This window comes from Oncorhynchus kisutch, unplaced genomic scaffold (assembly GCF_002021735.2).
Source record: "Oncorhynchus kisutch isolate 150728-3 unplaced genomic scaffold, Okis_V2 scaffold606, whole genome shotgun sequence".
NCBI classification, from domain to species: domain Eukaryota; kingdom Metazoa; phylum Chordata; class Actinopteri; order Salmoniformes; family Salmonidae; genus Oncorhynchus; species Oncorhynchus kisutch.
The window spans coordinates 88917-105692 of record NW_022262551.1 but is presented as its reverse complement, the minus strand read 5'-3'; the positions used below and the strand labels follow the sequence as shown (position 1 = coordinate 105692).

General features: G+C 43.3%; 1 protein-coding gene across 1 annotated transcript in view; it reads left to right on the top strand.

Annotated features, from left to right (window-relative positions):
• The first annotated feature begins 371 nt into the window (after window positions 1-371).
• LOC109885220 (chloride intracellular channel protein 5) overlaps window positions 372-16776 on the top strand; it is a 55360-nt gene continuing 38955 nt past the window's right edge. Inside the window, exon 1 of the mRNA XM_031815767.1 lies at window positions 372-1047. Coding sequence (XP_031671627.1) covers window positions 469-1047 — 579 coding nt within the window. The 5' untranslated portion in view covers window positions 372-468. The remainder of the gene's footprint in view (window positions 1048-16776) is intronic.

Below are 16776 nucleotides of genomic sequence, written 5' to 3'. Positions count from 1 at the left end.
TGCACTATATAAGGCATTTGGGAGCCTATATGCTCTGTTCCCGTCTGTACCAGTGTTTTCACTTGTTCATATACAGAAGTATAGACAAGCTGTGTGACATCTCCAATGCTATTATTATTATCGGCTAATGGGGATCCTAATGGATCCAATCAAATAGTTACGTGTGAAATACCAGCCATGGTTAAAGGCTAGTCTTTATAACCAGGTCTCCTTACAAGCAGCCAGCTAGGGCTTGAATCACCTGAGACCGGGCTGCTACTGAAGGATCAAAGTTATCATTGCTAGAGCTCACTCATGCGCATAATCAGAGGGAGGGGGAGAGAGAGGGGGCAAGCCCATTGCACCGAGAGTGAGAGAGAGAGACCAGCGCGCCTACAGACTATCACCAGTCAGTTAGTTGCAGAAACCTTGTAACGGACAACTCTCCTCCCAGTCGGCCCTGAACATTTAGCCAGAGAAGCGGCCAGCATGGAGAACTTGTACGAGACCATAGCGGAGGGGAGCGTGTATGAGCGGCCCGACAGTCCTGCCGAGGCCAAGTATGAGAACCAAGGAGTTATCTATGAAACTCCCAGTGAGGTGGAAGAGGCGTTGCACAGAGAGGAGCAGGTGTACTCATCCCCGAGAGGGAAGCGATCTTCGCCGGACTACATGGACACCAGAGACGCGCCGGAACAGGCAGCAGAGAAAGATTGTTCTTCTTCAGCCTCCTCGTACGGCAACAATGAGGACGATAAGTGCACGGTGGAGGAGATTAAATTAGCAGCAGAGGTTGAGGCTGTCCTCGAGGTTAACGGTGATGGAGCTGGCTCGAGACGGTCATCGTCATCATCATCCTCCTCTTCCTCCTCCAAGCACGAGGGCAACCTGCAGGACAGGCTGGTGGATGCCTACAGCCACAGTGAGAAGAGTCTGAGCGACAAGGAGGAGGAAGAACCGGTGGACTACAGTCTGAAGACCATCGAGACTCTAGAAGCCATTACTCTGAACGAGGACAGTGCCACTCCTGATGACCCCAATGCACCCGAAATCTCCCTGTTTGTCAAGGTAAGGAAGAGGAATTGTCAACTTTCTCAAACTGTCTCCAACTGTCTCAGAAGGGATATTCATATAAACAACCGTGGAATAGGTATATACAGGCTCCGAGATAAACAGGAATGGGATTAAACAGCTGTTTCTCCAACTGTCTCAGAAGGTAGGCCTAAAGAATGGGATAAAACAGCTGTTTCTCCTACTGTCTCAGAAGGTAGGCCTAAAGAATGGGATTAAACAGCTGTTTCTCCTACTGTCTCAGAAGGTAGGCCTAAAGAATGGGATTAAACAGCTGTTTCTCCAACTGTCTCAGAAGGTAGGCCTAAAGAATGGGATTAAACAGCTGTTTCTCCTACTGTCTCAGAAGGTAGGCCTAAAGAATGGGATTAAACAGCTGTTTCTCCAACTGTCTCAGAAGGTAGGCCTAAAGAATGGGATTAAACAGCTGTTTCTCCTACTGTCTCAGAAGGTAGGCCTAAAGAATGGGATTAAACAGCTGTTTCTCCAACTGTCTCAGAAGTTAGGCCTAAGGAATGGGATTAAACAGCTGTTTCTCCAACTGTCTCAGAAGGTAGGCCTAAAGAATGGGATTAAACAGCTGTTTCTCCAACTGTCTCAGAAGGTAGGCCTAAGGAATGGGATTAAACAGCTGTTTCTTCAACTGTCTCAGAAGGTAGGCCTAAGGAATGGGATTAAACAGAACTCCCGTTGTGTTACAGTTGGAGAAACAGATTACGTTGGCCTATATATATATATGTTTATAACTGAGGAAGAGGAATATATATAGGCCAACATAATCTGTATTTCTCCAACTGTCACAAATGGTTTCAAATGTTTTCAAATGTCATTAGTCTTCTGAGGGTCTAAGGTGATGTTTAAACCAGCCATAAGAAAGCAAGCATTGACCAGAACGTGTGTTAAAGGTTGTATATGGTCTGTATGCGATCTATCTTCATCAGATAGTGTTTTCCAGGGAAAGACAGGGTCATTGAGTTACCGTCTAAGATTGGCCCGTACCCACCTCACCACTCTGCAGTAGTCTGAAGGTCGTTAAGGTGTGGCTGTGTGAGTGGTCATCCCCCTCCACATGGACTTTGCTATAGTAGGCCTCACAGCAGGATAGGCCTCGTCCAGGGCTATTCACATCCGAGCCTGGAGGTCCAGACGACAGCAGGTTTCCTGTTCTACCTGATAATGAATCCACCTGGTGTCCCAGGTTTAAATCAGTTCTTGAAATAGAGGGGAAAAATGAAAATCAGTGGTGGAACTGTCTTCGACTCTCAGATTTGAAAACACAGAGCGACAGAACACAGTGGTTATAGAGAGTTCAGAGAGGCACTTGGCCTCCTATTAATGTTTTATTTTTCAACAAGCTCATGTCTGCGTGTAGAGCAGGAACTGCTGTTTTATTCCACTGTGTCTATATCCTCTGTACACCGTCTTTGACTTTGACAAGCCCTGGAGACAGCCTTGTAATCATTAACTATAGTTCACTGTACCACCATAGAAACAAGAGGTGAGCTCTATGGCTGGGCAACCCCCCCCCCCCCACACACACACACTGGCTGTAATCAGTGTTTTCTGTTCTAGCACGGTCACCCTGATAATTGAGCAACACAGATTAACAGAGAGAGAGAGAGGTTTGAACAAGAGGGTGGTTGGACATGTTTGGGTCTGAGAAGGTCCAGATATACGGTAGCCTCTTACCTATCCCCTATCCCATAGACCCTATCCCCTAGCCAATAGACCCTATCCCCTATCCCATAGACCCTATCCCCTAGCCAATAGACCCTATCCCTTCATATCTCATGCCCTAGCTCTTATCCCCTAGCCAATAGACCCTATCCTCGAGCCCATAGACCCTATCCCCTAGCCAATAGACCCTATCCCCTAGCCCATAGACCCTATCCCCTAGCCCATAGACCCTATCCCCTATCCCATAGACCCTATCCCCTAGCCAATAGACCCTATCCCTTCATATCTCCTGCCCTAGCTCTTATCCCCTAGCCCATAGACCCTATCCCCTAGCCCATAGACCCTATCCCCTAGCCAATAGACCCTATCCCCTAGCCAATAGACCCTATCCCCTAGCCCATAGACCCTATCCCCTAGCCCATAGACCCTATCCCCTAGCCAATAGACCCTATCCCCTAGCCCATAGACCCTATCCCCTAGCCAATAGACCCTATCCCCTAGCCAATAGACCCTATCCCCTAGCCCATAGACAGGATAGGGTCTATTGGCTAGGGGATAGGGTCTATGGGATAGGGGATAGGGTCTATTGGCTAGGGGATAGGGTCTATGGGATAGGGGATAGGTAAGAGGCTACCGTATATCTGGACCTTCTCAGACCCAAACATGTCCAACCAAAATTTCGGCGTACCCCGGACGGCATTGCACGTTCCCCAGTTTGGGAATACATGGGCTAGGGCAGGAGATGGGGGATAGATCCCCTAGCCAATAGACCCTATCCCCTAGCCAATAGACCCTATCCCCTAGCCAATAGACCCTATCCCCTAGCCAATAGACCCTAGCCCATAGACCCTATCCCCTAGCCCATAGACCCTAGCCCATAGACCCTATCCCCTAGCCCATAGATATCTCCTGCCCTAGCCCCTATCCCCTAGCCCATAGACCCTATCCCCTAGCCCATAGATATCTCCTGTCCTAGCCCCTATCCCCTATCTCCTGCCCTAGCTCTTATCCCCTATCTCCTGCCCTAGCCCCTATCCCCTATCTCCTGCCCTAGCTCTTATCCCCTATCTCCTGCCCTAGCTCTTATCCCCTATCCCCTATCTCCTGCCCTATCCCCTATCCCCTATCTCCTGCCCTATCCCCTATCTCCTGCCCTAGCCCCTATCTCCTGCCCTAGACCCTATCCCCCATCTCCTGCCCTAGCCCCTATCCCCTATCTCCTGCCCTAGCTCTTATCCCCTATCCCCCATCTCCTGCCCTAGCCCATGTATTCCCAAACTGGGGCACGTGCAATGCCGTCCGGGGCTATATACATTTTTTCTTTTTTTTTTCTCTCCTGAGTAGCCTCGTTTCACTGCCAAAAATAACATTAAACCTTCTAGTGTTCAGCGAAATAACAACACAATGTCAAATACAGGAAGCCTAGTCAAATAACTAACATCCAATCACATTAACCGTTACTCTCTCACAGGAAACCTTCATTCTTGCGCAGACATTTAGAAATGACACAGGACAATTTGAAAAATAAGCCACGGGAATTTTTGGAGCAAGAATAAAAATATATTTTGAGTAGTACGACATGTATAAAAGCAACAGAATCCATTAATAAGAAGGGGCTAGAAGAGTCTTATATGGTGAGCTACCGAGTGGCTAGGAAAGACCAAAAAACGTGACATGGAAGGAGATGTTATGAAATAATTACTGCTTCGCACACAAACCAGTGGATTATATGCATTACAGCATAGAGATGTCACCACACCTTTACTCCTCTAGTGTCACCACTCCTCTAGTGTCACCACTCCTCTAGTGTCACCACTCCTCTAGTGTCACCACACCTTTACTCCTCTAGTGTCACCACTCCTCTAGTGTCACCACACCTTTACTCCTCTAGTGTCACCACTCCTCTAGTGTCACCACACCTTTACTCCTCTAGTGTCACCACTCCTCTAGTGTCACCACACCTTTACTCCTCTAGTGTCACCACTCCTCTAGTGTCACCACACCTTTACTCCTCTAGTGTCACCACTCCTCTAGTGTCACCACACCTTTACTCCTCTAGTGTCACCACTCCTCTAGTGTCACCAATCCTTTATTGTCACCACTCCTCTAGTGTCACCAATCCTCTAGTGTCACCAATCCTCTACTCCTCTAGTGTCACCACTCCTCTAGTGTCACCAATCCTTTATTGTCACCACTCCTCTAGTGTCACCAATCCTCTAGTGTCACCAATCATCTAGTGTCACCACACCTCTACTCCTCTAGTGTCACCACTCCTCTAGTGTCACCACTCCTCTATTGTCACCACTCCTCTAGTGTCACCAATCCTCTACTCCTCTAGTGTCACCACTCCTCTAGTGTCACCACTTCTCTAGTGTCACCACTCCTCTATTGTCACCACTCCTCTAGTGTCACCACTCCTCTATTGTCACCACTCCTCTAGTGTTACCACACCTCTACACCTCTATTGTCACCACTCCTCTAGTGTCACTACTCCTCTAGTGTCACCACTCCTCTAGTGTCACCACACCTCTATTGTCACCACTCCTCTAGTGTCACCACACCTCTATTGTCACCACTCCTCTAGTGTCACTACTCCTCTAGTGTCACCACTCCTCTTGTCACCACTCCTCTATTGTCACCACTCCTCTATTGTCACCACTCCTCTAGTGTCACCACTCCTCTAGTGTCACCACTCCTCTATTGTCACCACTCCTCTACTGTCACCACTCCTCTAGTGTCACCACTCCTTTAGTGTCCAGTCCTCTATTGTCACCACGCCTCTATTGTCACCACGCCTCTAGTGTCTCCACACCTCTACACCTCTAGTGTCACCACTCCTCTATTGTCACCACTCCTCTATTGTCACCACTCCTCTATTGTCACCACTCCTCTAGTGTCACCACTCCTCTACACCTCTAGTGTCACCACTCCTCTTGTCACCACTCCTCTAGTGTCACCACTCCTCTAGTGTCACCACTCCTCTAGTGTCACCACTCCTCTAGTGTCCAGTCCTCTAGTGTCACCACGCCTCTATTGTCACCATGCCTCTAGTGTCACCACGCCTCTACACCTCTATTGTCACCACTCCTCTAGTGTCACCACTCCTCTAGTGTCACCACTCCTCTAGTGTCACCACACCTCTATTGTCACTACTCCTCTAGTGTCACCACACCTCATGTCACCACATCTCTAGTGTCACCACACCTCATGTCACCACGCCTCTATTGTCACCACTCCTCTAGTGTCACCACACCTCATGTCACCACGCCTCTAGTGTCACCACACCTCATGTCACCACGCCTCATGTCACCACTCCTCTAGTGTCACCACTCCTCTATTGTCTCTACACCGTGTGTCTCTACACCTCTACACCTCTGTCACCACACCTCTGGTGTCACCACACCTCTAGTGTCACCACACCTCTTGTCTCTACACCTCTAGTGTGATGGGTGATTTTTTTATGTTTTATTCCATGTTGAATTCCGGCTGTAACAACAACAACATGTAATAAGTCAGGGGGTATGAATACTCTCTGCTTAGGGTTGTTGTCCTGATGGAAGGTTTAACCTTTCGCCAGTCTGAGGTCCTGAGCACTCTGGTGTAGGTTTTCATCAAGGATCTCTCTTTGCGCCGTTCATGTTTTCCTCAACCCTGACTAGTCTCCCAGTCCCTGCCGCTGAAAAACTTCCCCACAGCATGATGCTGCCACCACCATGCTTCGCCGTAGGGCTGGTGCCAGGTTTCCTCCAGACGTGACACTTGGCATTCAGGCCAAACAATTCAATCTTGCTTTCATCAGATCAGAGCATCTTGTTTCTCATGGTCTGAGTCCTTTAGGTGCCTTTTGGCAAACTCCAAGCGGGCTGTCATGTGCCTTTTACTGAGGAGTGGCTTCCGTCTGGCCACTCTACCATACAGGCCTGATTGGTGGAGTGCTGCAGAGATGGTTGTCCTTCTGGAAGGTTCTCCCATCTCTACAGAGGAACTCTGCAGTTCTGTCAGAGTGACCGTCTGGTTCTTTGGACACCTCCCTGACCAAGGCCCTTGTCCCGATTGCTCAGTTTGGCCGGGCGGCCAGCTCTAGGAGGAGTCTTGGTGGTTCTAAACTTCTTTAATTTCAGAATGATGGAGGCTGCTGTGTTCTTGGGGACCTTCAATGCTGCAGACATTTTTTGGTACCCTTCCCCAGATCTGTGCCTCTCGGAGTTCTACAGACAATTTTTTCAACCTCTTTGGTGGAAATTCAGTTCTGAGAGACTTTGGTTATTTCTTCAAACAATCATCTTTATTTAATATCGATTCATTATTGAAATAATGAAACCGTGAACCCAACAGTCTTGACTGTTGGACTGAGAGCCTTCCCATTACAGACAATGCACAGTTTATATAGCTAATACCCAGAATTCTTGGTTCCACCCCTCCCATATAGATTGGGGGGCACCATAAGCCACTTTGGGTTCATTCTCTGGTCATCTTCCTCTGATGTGGTCTCCCAGATGCCAGGATAATTAGGAATATTGAGGCCTTTGTTCTGTTGCTCCAGACTCTCTCGATTACAATCACCCCACAACCTGTCCATGGAATACATCTCCCTAAGTTCACCACTGATCATAGAATGGAATGTGGCTGTAAAGTTTTATCGCCTTCTAGTAAAACCCATTTCCTCAGTTCACCACTGATCATAGAATGGAATGTGGCTGTAAAGTTGTATCGCTCTCTAGTAAAAACCCATTTCCTCAGTTCACCACTGATCATAGAATGGAATGTGGCTGTAAAGTTGTATCGCTCTCTAGTAAAACCCTAAGTGCCCAGGCAAGCTGCAGGAAGCCAGAGTGGACACCATAAAACTCAGCCTTAGCAGGCCAGTCTTACTCTTAGTTAAATATATAATAATTTACTTTTAATATCAAACAAATCAGGTAAGTACGTAATATTTCTATCATACCTCATGGCTTGGTTCTTTGCTGTAACATGAACTGTCAACTGTGGGACCTTTATATAGACAGGTGTGAGCCTTTCCAAATCATATCCAATCAATTGAATTTACCTCAGGTGGACTCCAAAGTTGTAGAAACATCTCAAGGATGATCAATGGAAACAAGATGCACCTGAGCTCAATTTCAAGTCTCATAGCAAAGGGTCTGAATACTGATGCAATTATGGTATTTCTGTTTTCAAATGTTTATACATTTGCAAAAATGTATATATACAAAAACCTGTTTTTGCTTTGTGTTAGAAAATGTTCTCATAATTCTATTAATTCCACGTTTTTGGAAATGTTTAGATGTTTATAGGGTATTTGTTTTAGGTTTAACACAATATCCCATTGATGTTCAAGCATTATACATTTTACCAAGTCTTATATTTCAGTTTGACCTAATATTACCACTAGACTCCCAGCATGCGCATTTGTATCTCATTAAAGCATGAGAGATCAGACTGGAATGCATCCCCATTATGTTTCTATAGACTGTAATACATCCCCATTATGTTTCCTTTCAGACTGGAATGCATCCCCATTATGTTTCTATAGACTGTAATACATCCCCATTATGTTTCTATAGACTGGAATACATCCCCATTATGTTTCCTTTCAGATTGGAATACATCCCCATTATGTTTCTATAGACTGGAATACATCCCCATTATGTTTCCTTTCAGATTGGAATACATCCCCATTATGTTTCTATAGACTGGAATACATCCCCATTATGTTTCCTTTCAGACTGGAATACATCCCCATTATGTTTCCCTCCAGACTGGAATACATCCCCATTATGTTTCCTTTCAGATTGGAATACATCCCCATTATGTTTCCTTTCAGATTGGAATACATCCCCATTATGTTTCCTTTCAGACTGGAATACATCCCCATTATGTTTCCCTCCAGACTGGAATACATCCCCATTATGTTTCCTTTCAGATTGGAATACATCCCCATTATGTTTCTATAGACTGGAATACATCCCCATTATGTTTCCTTTCAGACTGGAATACATCCCCATTATGTTTCCCTACAGACTGGAATACATCCCCATTATGTTTCCCTCCAGATTGGAATACATCCCCATTATGTTTCCCTCCAGATTGGAATACATCCCCATTATGTTTCTATAGACTGGAATACATCCCCATTATGTTTCCTTTCAGATTGGAATACATCCCCATTATGTTTCCTTTCAGACTGGAATACATCCCCATTATGTTTCCTTTCAGATTGGAATACATCCCCATTATGTTTCCTTTCAGATTTAACGGATATTAATTTTTGAAGGTGATGTAGAGACACATGCCATTTTAATTTTATTCGTAGGACATTTGAACAGCATTTAAACATACAAACAGCCATATTTTTTACACTTCATATATTGACAGGTCGTGTTTGAACCTGCAATCTTCGGTCTTTTACCCTCTGCACCACAAAAGAAACATGTTTTAAAATGTGGGATTGAACAATCTTCAACTCTGCAGTCAGATTACATCATATAAACATCCCCATCAAAATCTGTCAGTTTAAACTAGAGCCGTCAGTTTAAACTAGAGCCGTCAGTTTAAACTAGAGCCGTCAGTTTAAACTAGAGCCGTCAGTTTAAACTAGAGCCGTCAGTTTAAACTAGAGCCGTCAGTTTAAGATAGAGCCGTCAGTTTAAACTAGAGCCGTCAGTTTCAACTAGAGCCGTCAGTTTCAACTAGAGCCGTCAGTTTAAGATAGAGCCGTCAGTTTAAACTAGAGCCGTCAGTTTAAACTAGAGCCGTCAGTTTAAACTAGAGCCGTCAGTTTCAACTAGAGCCGTCAGTATAAGATAGAGCCGTCAGTTTTTTCATGGGCTGCATCTCAATATGACGGTCTTCAGCGGTGTTTGTCAGACCATGAGACATCCCGAACAATCGGTATTTTCACAAAAACGTCTGTAGCTTCTGCAAACTATTATGACCACTCTATCGAAAGGGGATATTCTCACTGATACGATGGCGTTTGGCTCTACGACCCCCGCAATTATCACGGGACTCGCCTGAAGTCGGTAACGCTGACGTGCCAAGTCCTGTCGTTAGCGTCCGAACCGTTTGAGCTACAAATGACCCCGCTATGGAAAAGGGAGACTCACAAACACAATGGGTTTTCTCCATTTTGTTCTTTTGGGAGCTTTGGGACGGTAATCCATACAAATGAATGAAAGTATTGAGGTAGTTTTGTGCCAACAAAAATAAGGGGTTAAATAAGTGTAAAAAAATCAAATAAATATATATATTTATCCTGAGGTGTCTTTATATCTCAGACAAACACTTAAAAACCTTATTCTTTCTGATTTATGTTTTCCCCATTCATGAAGGTGTTATTCAATGCGTTTCTAAGGGCTATAGCAGTAAATGCCAAATTCAATATTTAACCCAATCATTTGTAAATATATTTTGGGGATACCTAAAAGTCCTAAAATTCAAAAGGATCCATGGTATGACCATCTTAAGATGCTGTTACATTACATAATGTTTCTTTATTTGTAAAGTTCTCCAAAACAAAGTAAAATGTATATTGGAATATTATATTAAACCTAAAACAAATGTGGAACATTATGTAGCATTGTGGGAATGTTCTGTGCAGCCTTTTGAATATCACAATAATATTCTTGCAACATTAAGAGAATGTAATCTCTTGCAATGTACCCACATTGTTCCTGCTCAACTAGACAGTCTTAGTGTTTTGGGAACATGTCTTTTGTGATGTCCCCATAATGTTCCCACAACCTAATGAAACATTGGGAACCTTTTAAAGAACAGACTAAATGGGTTCTGGGAACGTTCTTGCAATACCAGGCGAATGTTTTATACAAACATTGTCCAATCATCATCATGAATGGACAGTTTTGGTGTTATGAGAACATTTGCCGCAACCTAACGAATGTTCTTTCAGAGACACAATTTTGGTTTGCTGGGAAAACATTACTGTTACATTGTGTTATTACATTCCCTGGAAACCTAATGAGAACGTTTGGGGAACGTTCTGTTGTAGTTGGTACAGATGTTGCACAACATTTAAGGTGAATGTTAGGAGAACATTCCAAGGATAATTCATTTAAAACATATAAATATTTTGTTATCAAAAACGTTCTTTGAATGTTTTGGGGATGTTATCCTCCTAACTAGAACTTAATAGGAATCGTTTGGTTATGTTCTTGGTTTGCTGGGATGTGAAACATTCCTGATATGAGTGGTTCACAGTCTTTAGAGACAATACATTCAACAGGTATTATATGTGAAGCGCTTTAATATACCACTGGGTATTGAGAGGAAGAGACAGTGATGTTTGACTAGTCAAAGAACAAAAGGAGATCAGCTCTGAGATCACTGTCCTGTTTCACTAATCATTCACCTCAGCACTAAATCATTGACAGATGGGCTGTGTGTGTGTTGCACTGTGTCATAAGCTGCTCTGTACAGAGAGGCCTTTGAACCCTGTAGTTACTACAATAGAATAATAACGCCACTGACGGACTGACTGACTGGCTGTCTGACTGGGTAGCTGACTTGTTGGCTGTCTGACTGGCTAGGTGACTTGTTGGCTGTCTGACTGGGTAGCTGACTGGCTAGCTGACTTGTTGGCTGTCTGACTGGGTAGCTGACTGGCTAGCTGACTTGTTGGCTGTCTGACTGGGTAGCTGACTGGCTAGCTGACTTGTTGGCTGTCTGACTGGGTAGCTGACTGGCTAGCTGACTTGTTGGCTGTCTGACTGGGTAGCTGACTGGCTAGCTGACTGGCTGGCTGACATGCTGGCTGACTGTCTGACAGGCTAGCTGACTTGCTAGCTGTCTGACTGGCTGGCTGACTTGCTGGCTGACTGGCTAGCTGACTTGCCTGCTGTCTGACTTGCTGGCTGACTGGCTGGCTGTCTGACTTGCTGACTGATTTTATTTATTAGGATCCCCATTAGCAGACACCAATGGCGACAGCTAGTCTTACTGGGATCCCCATTAGACGACACCTTAACCCTGAACGCAGGACAAGGGAGAGCTGTCTAACAGCTGACATGCTCTGCTGTTCCAGTTGAAGTCGGAAGTTTACATACACCTCAGCAAAATACATTTAACTTTTTATGGCTGCAGGGGCAGTATTGAGTAGCTTGGATGAAAAGGTGCCCATTGTAAACGGCCAGCTCCTCAGTCTCAGTTGCTAATATATGCATATTATTATTAGTATTGGATAGAAAACACTCTAAAGTTTCCAAAACTGTCAAAAATATTGTCTGTGAGTATAACAGAATTGATATTGCAGGCGAAACCCTGAGGAAAATCAAAACAGGAAGTGGCTTCTATTTTGAAAACTCCATGTTCCATAGCCTCTCTTTGCTGGATTTAAAGGGATATGAACCAGATTCCCTTTCCTATCGCTTCCTCAAGGTGTCAACAGTCTTCAGACATAGTTTCAGGCTTTTATTTTGAAAAATGAGCCAGACAGATAACATCACATCAAGTGGTCACATGAGTTTTGCTTGCGCAACAGAGTTTGGACAGCTATTGCTTTTCCCTCTCCTACTGTGAAAGACATTTGCGGTTGATATATAATCGATTTATATATTTTAAAAACAACCTGAGGATTGATTGTAAAAAAACGTTTGACATGTTTCTGTGGACATTATGGAAACTATTTGGAAATTTCGTCTGCGTTGTCGTGACCGCTCTTTCCTGTGGATTTCTGAACATAACGCGACAAACAAACGGAGGTATTTTGGATATAAAAATCATCTTTTTGAAAAAAACAGAACATTTGTTGTGTAACTGGGAGTCTCGTGAGTGAAAACATCCGAAGATCATCAAAGGTAAACGATTCATTTGATTGCTTTTCTGATTTTCTTAATCGAGCTACCTGATGCCAAGTGTACTTAATGTTTGTCGTGCTATCGATAAACTTACACAAACGCTTGGATTGCTTTCGCTGTAAAGCATCATTTCAAAATCTGACACAACAGGTGGATTAACAAAAGGCTAAACTGTGTTTTCCTATATTGCACTTGTGATTTCATGAATATAAATATTTATAGTAATATTTATTGTATGTAGCGCTATGCTATTCAGCGGTTGTTGATGACACTTATCCCGATATCGGGATTGCAGCCATAAAAAGTTAAACTGACATTTAATCCTACAAAAATTCCCTGTCTTAGGTCAGTTAGGATCACCACTTTATCTTAAGGATGTGAAATGTCAGAATAATAGTAGAGAGAATGATTTATTTCAGCTTTTATTTATTTCATCACATTCCCAGTGGGTCAGGAGTTTACATGCACTCAACTAGTATTTGGTAGCATTGCCTTTAAATTGTTTAACTTGGGTCAAACGTTTCGGGTAGCCTTCCACAAGCTTTCCACAATAAGTTGGGCGAATTTTGGCCCATTCCTCCTGACAGAGCTGGTGTAACTGAGTCAGGTTTGTAGGCCTCCTTGCTCGCACATGCTTTTTCAGTTCTGCCCACAAATGTTCCATAGGATTGAGGTCAGGGCTTTGTGATGGCCACTCCAATACCTTGACTTTGCTGTCCATAAGCCATTTTGCCACAACTTTGGAAGTATGCTTGGGGTCATTGTCCATTTGGAAGTGGCTTCTTCCTTGCTGAGCGGCCATTCAGGTTATGTCGATATAGGACTCGTTTTACTGTGGATATAGATACAGATGTACCTGTTTCCTCCAACATCTCCACAAGGAATTTTGCTGTTGTCTGGGAATGATTTGCACTTTTCGCTCCAAAGTACATTCATCTCTAGGAGACAGAACGCATCTCCTTCCTGAGCGGTACGACAGCTGCGTGGTCCCATGGTGTTTATACTTGCGTACTATTGTTTGTACAGATGAACATGGTACCTTCAGGCATTTGGAAATGTCTCCCAAGGATGAACCAGACTTGTGGAGGTCTACAATTATTTTTCTGAGGTCTTGGCTCATTTATTTTGATTTTTCCATGATGTCTAACAAAGAGGCACTGAGTTTGAAGGTAGACCTTGAAATACATCCACAGGTACACCTCCAATTGACTCAAATGATGTCAATTAGCCTTTCAGAAGCTTCTAAAGCCATTACATTTTTCTGGAATTTTCCAAGCTGTTTAAAGGCACAGTCAACTTAGTGTATGTAAACTTCTGACCCACTGGATACAGTGAATTACTGTGGTGAAGAAGGTGAGGACCAACGCGCAGCGTGGTAAGTATTCATATTCTTTAATAGAACTCAGAACACTAAAATACAAAACCAACAAGAGAACGAAATGAAACCGAAACAGTTCTGTCTGGTACAGATACGAAACAGAAAATATTCACCCACAACTCAAGGGTGAAAACAGGCTGCCTACGTATGGTTCTCAATCAGGGACAACGATTGACAGCTGTCTCTGATTGAGAACCATACCAGGCCAAACACAGAAATCCCAAATCATAGAAAAAACTAACATAGACACCCAACTCACGCCCTGACCATACTAAAACAAAGACATTACAAAAGAACTAAGGTCAGAACGTAACTATTACAAGTGAAATAATCTGTCTGAACAATTGTTGGAAAAAATGACTTGTGTCATGCAACAAAGTAGACATCCTAACCGACTTGTCAAAACTATAGTTTGTTAACAAGAAATGTGTGGAGTGGTTGAAACAACGAGTTTTAATAACTCCAACCTAAGTTTATGTAAACTTCCAACTTCACCTGTATATGTACCACTATGTATTCCTCACCAGTTTCCATTTCGCAGATAAATCCCAGAAAATATTATTGTTGAGATCCTCTAGATCACCACAAACAATATACTTAAATATACTCAAGACTCTTTTCATGTAAATGACTTTCGCCCAACAACCCTACATTTGATTTGTTAAATTACTTTTTGTTTATTTTGTTTTTAAAGTGACTTTGAGATTCGTGTGTCCAACACAGTTTTTCTACTTACACGCACGCATACACACACACACGCACGCACGCATACACACACACACACACACACACACACACACACACACACACACACACACACACACACACACACACACACACACACACACACACACACACATGCTTAGTGGACTTCACCAGACAGATGTTGCTCTCCAGTGTTGTAATTGTTGTTATTATTATATATACAGTTATATACAGGGACAGTTCCAGGGTCAGTAGCTATATACAGGGTCAGTAGTTATATACAGGGACCGTTCCAGGGTCAGTAGTTATATACAGGGTCAGTGGATATATACAGGTTCAGTAGTTACATACAGGGACAGTTCCAGGGTCAGTAGCTATATACAGGTGAAACATCTATTCTATAAGAACATTTCTGAATGGGACTCTGAATTATCCATTCAAACAATGGAAGACTTCATGAGAGAGAGAGACTTTGAACTTTCCAACAGAAAGACGGATGATTCCAACAGAGATCCCGACGACACACTGAGCGTAAATATATATATTGATTGCAATTGTTCCCGAATGATTGAGCGTTCATGTGCAAAGAAATAGCATTTCAATTATAATAAATATCAACTGTGTAGTGACTCTGGTCTTTCCCAGCCTTCTCAGTCCACACCCACTTCCCTTAGCCAACCAAGCCCTCATATCGGTTTAACCCACTAGGGAATATTCCCTATAATTTCCTTGTAACCATCTACTGTTTGTTTGTTGGTGCATTTCTGTGATTATTTTGTTAGTTAGTAAATCAATGATTAAGACAATTGGTGTATGGATGATTCATAGTGAAGGCTGGGTTCGTGCAGATAACCAACAATTTACGACATTTGGAATGAGACTAACGTGAGATAAAGAATAATTCATTAATTAGAAGACTAATTGATCAGATATTAAAATATTGTAACTTTGTAAGCTGCAGATTTTCCTTGGTGCCCCGACTTCCTAGTTAATTACGTTTACATGAATAGTTTAATCATGTAATATTAATTACAGGGAATTGATTTGATAAAATAACAGTCTTCACTTTAATGATGCAAAAGACACGACAGTAGCTATATACAGGGACAGTAGCTATATACAGGGACAATATATATATACAGGGTCAGTAGTTATATACAGGGACAATAGCTATATACAGGGTCAGTAGTTATATACAGGGTCAATAGCTATATACAGGGTCAATAGCTATATCCAGGGTAGGTAGTTATATCGAGGGTCAGTATTTATATACAGGGTCAGTAGCTATATCCAGGGTAGGTAGTTATATCCAGGGTCAGGAGATATATACAGGGTCAGTAGCTATATACAGGGTCAGTAGCTATATACAGGGTCAGTAGTCAGTAGCTATATACAGGGTCAGTAGCTATATACAGGGTCAGTAGTTATATACAGGGTCAGTAGTTATATACAGGGTCAGTAGTTACAGTGGGGCAAAAAAGTATTTAGTCAGCCACCAATTGTGCAAGTTCTCCCACTTAAAAAGACGAGAGAGGCCTGTAATTTTCATCATAGGTACACTTCAACTATGACAGACAAATTTAGAAAAAAAAACAGAAAATCACATTGTAGGATTTTTAATGAATTTATTTGAAAATTATGGTAGAAAATAAGTATTTGGTCAATATCTCAATACTTTGTATATACCCTTTGTTGGCAATGACAGAGGTCAAACATTTTCTGTAAGTCTTCACAAGTTTTTCACACACTGTTGCTGGTATTTTGGCACATTCCTCCATGCAGATCTCCTCTAGAGCAGTGATGTTTTGGGGCTGTTGCTGGGCAACACGGACTTTCAACTCACTCCAAAGATTTTCTATGGGGTTGAGATCTGGAGACTGGCTAGGCCACTCCAGGACCTTGAAATGCTTCTTACCAAGCCACTCCTTCATTGCCCGGGCGGTGTGTTTGGGATCATTGTCATGCTGAAAGACCCAGCCACGTTTCATCTTCAATGCCCTTGCTGATGGAAGGAGGTTTTCACTCAAAATCCCACGATACATAGCCCCATTCATTCTTTCCTTTACACGGATCAGTCGTCCTGGTCCCTTTGCAGAAAAACAGCCCAAAAGCATGATGTTTCCACCCCCATGCTTCACAGTAGGTATGGTGTTC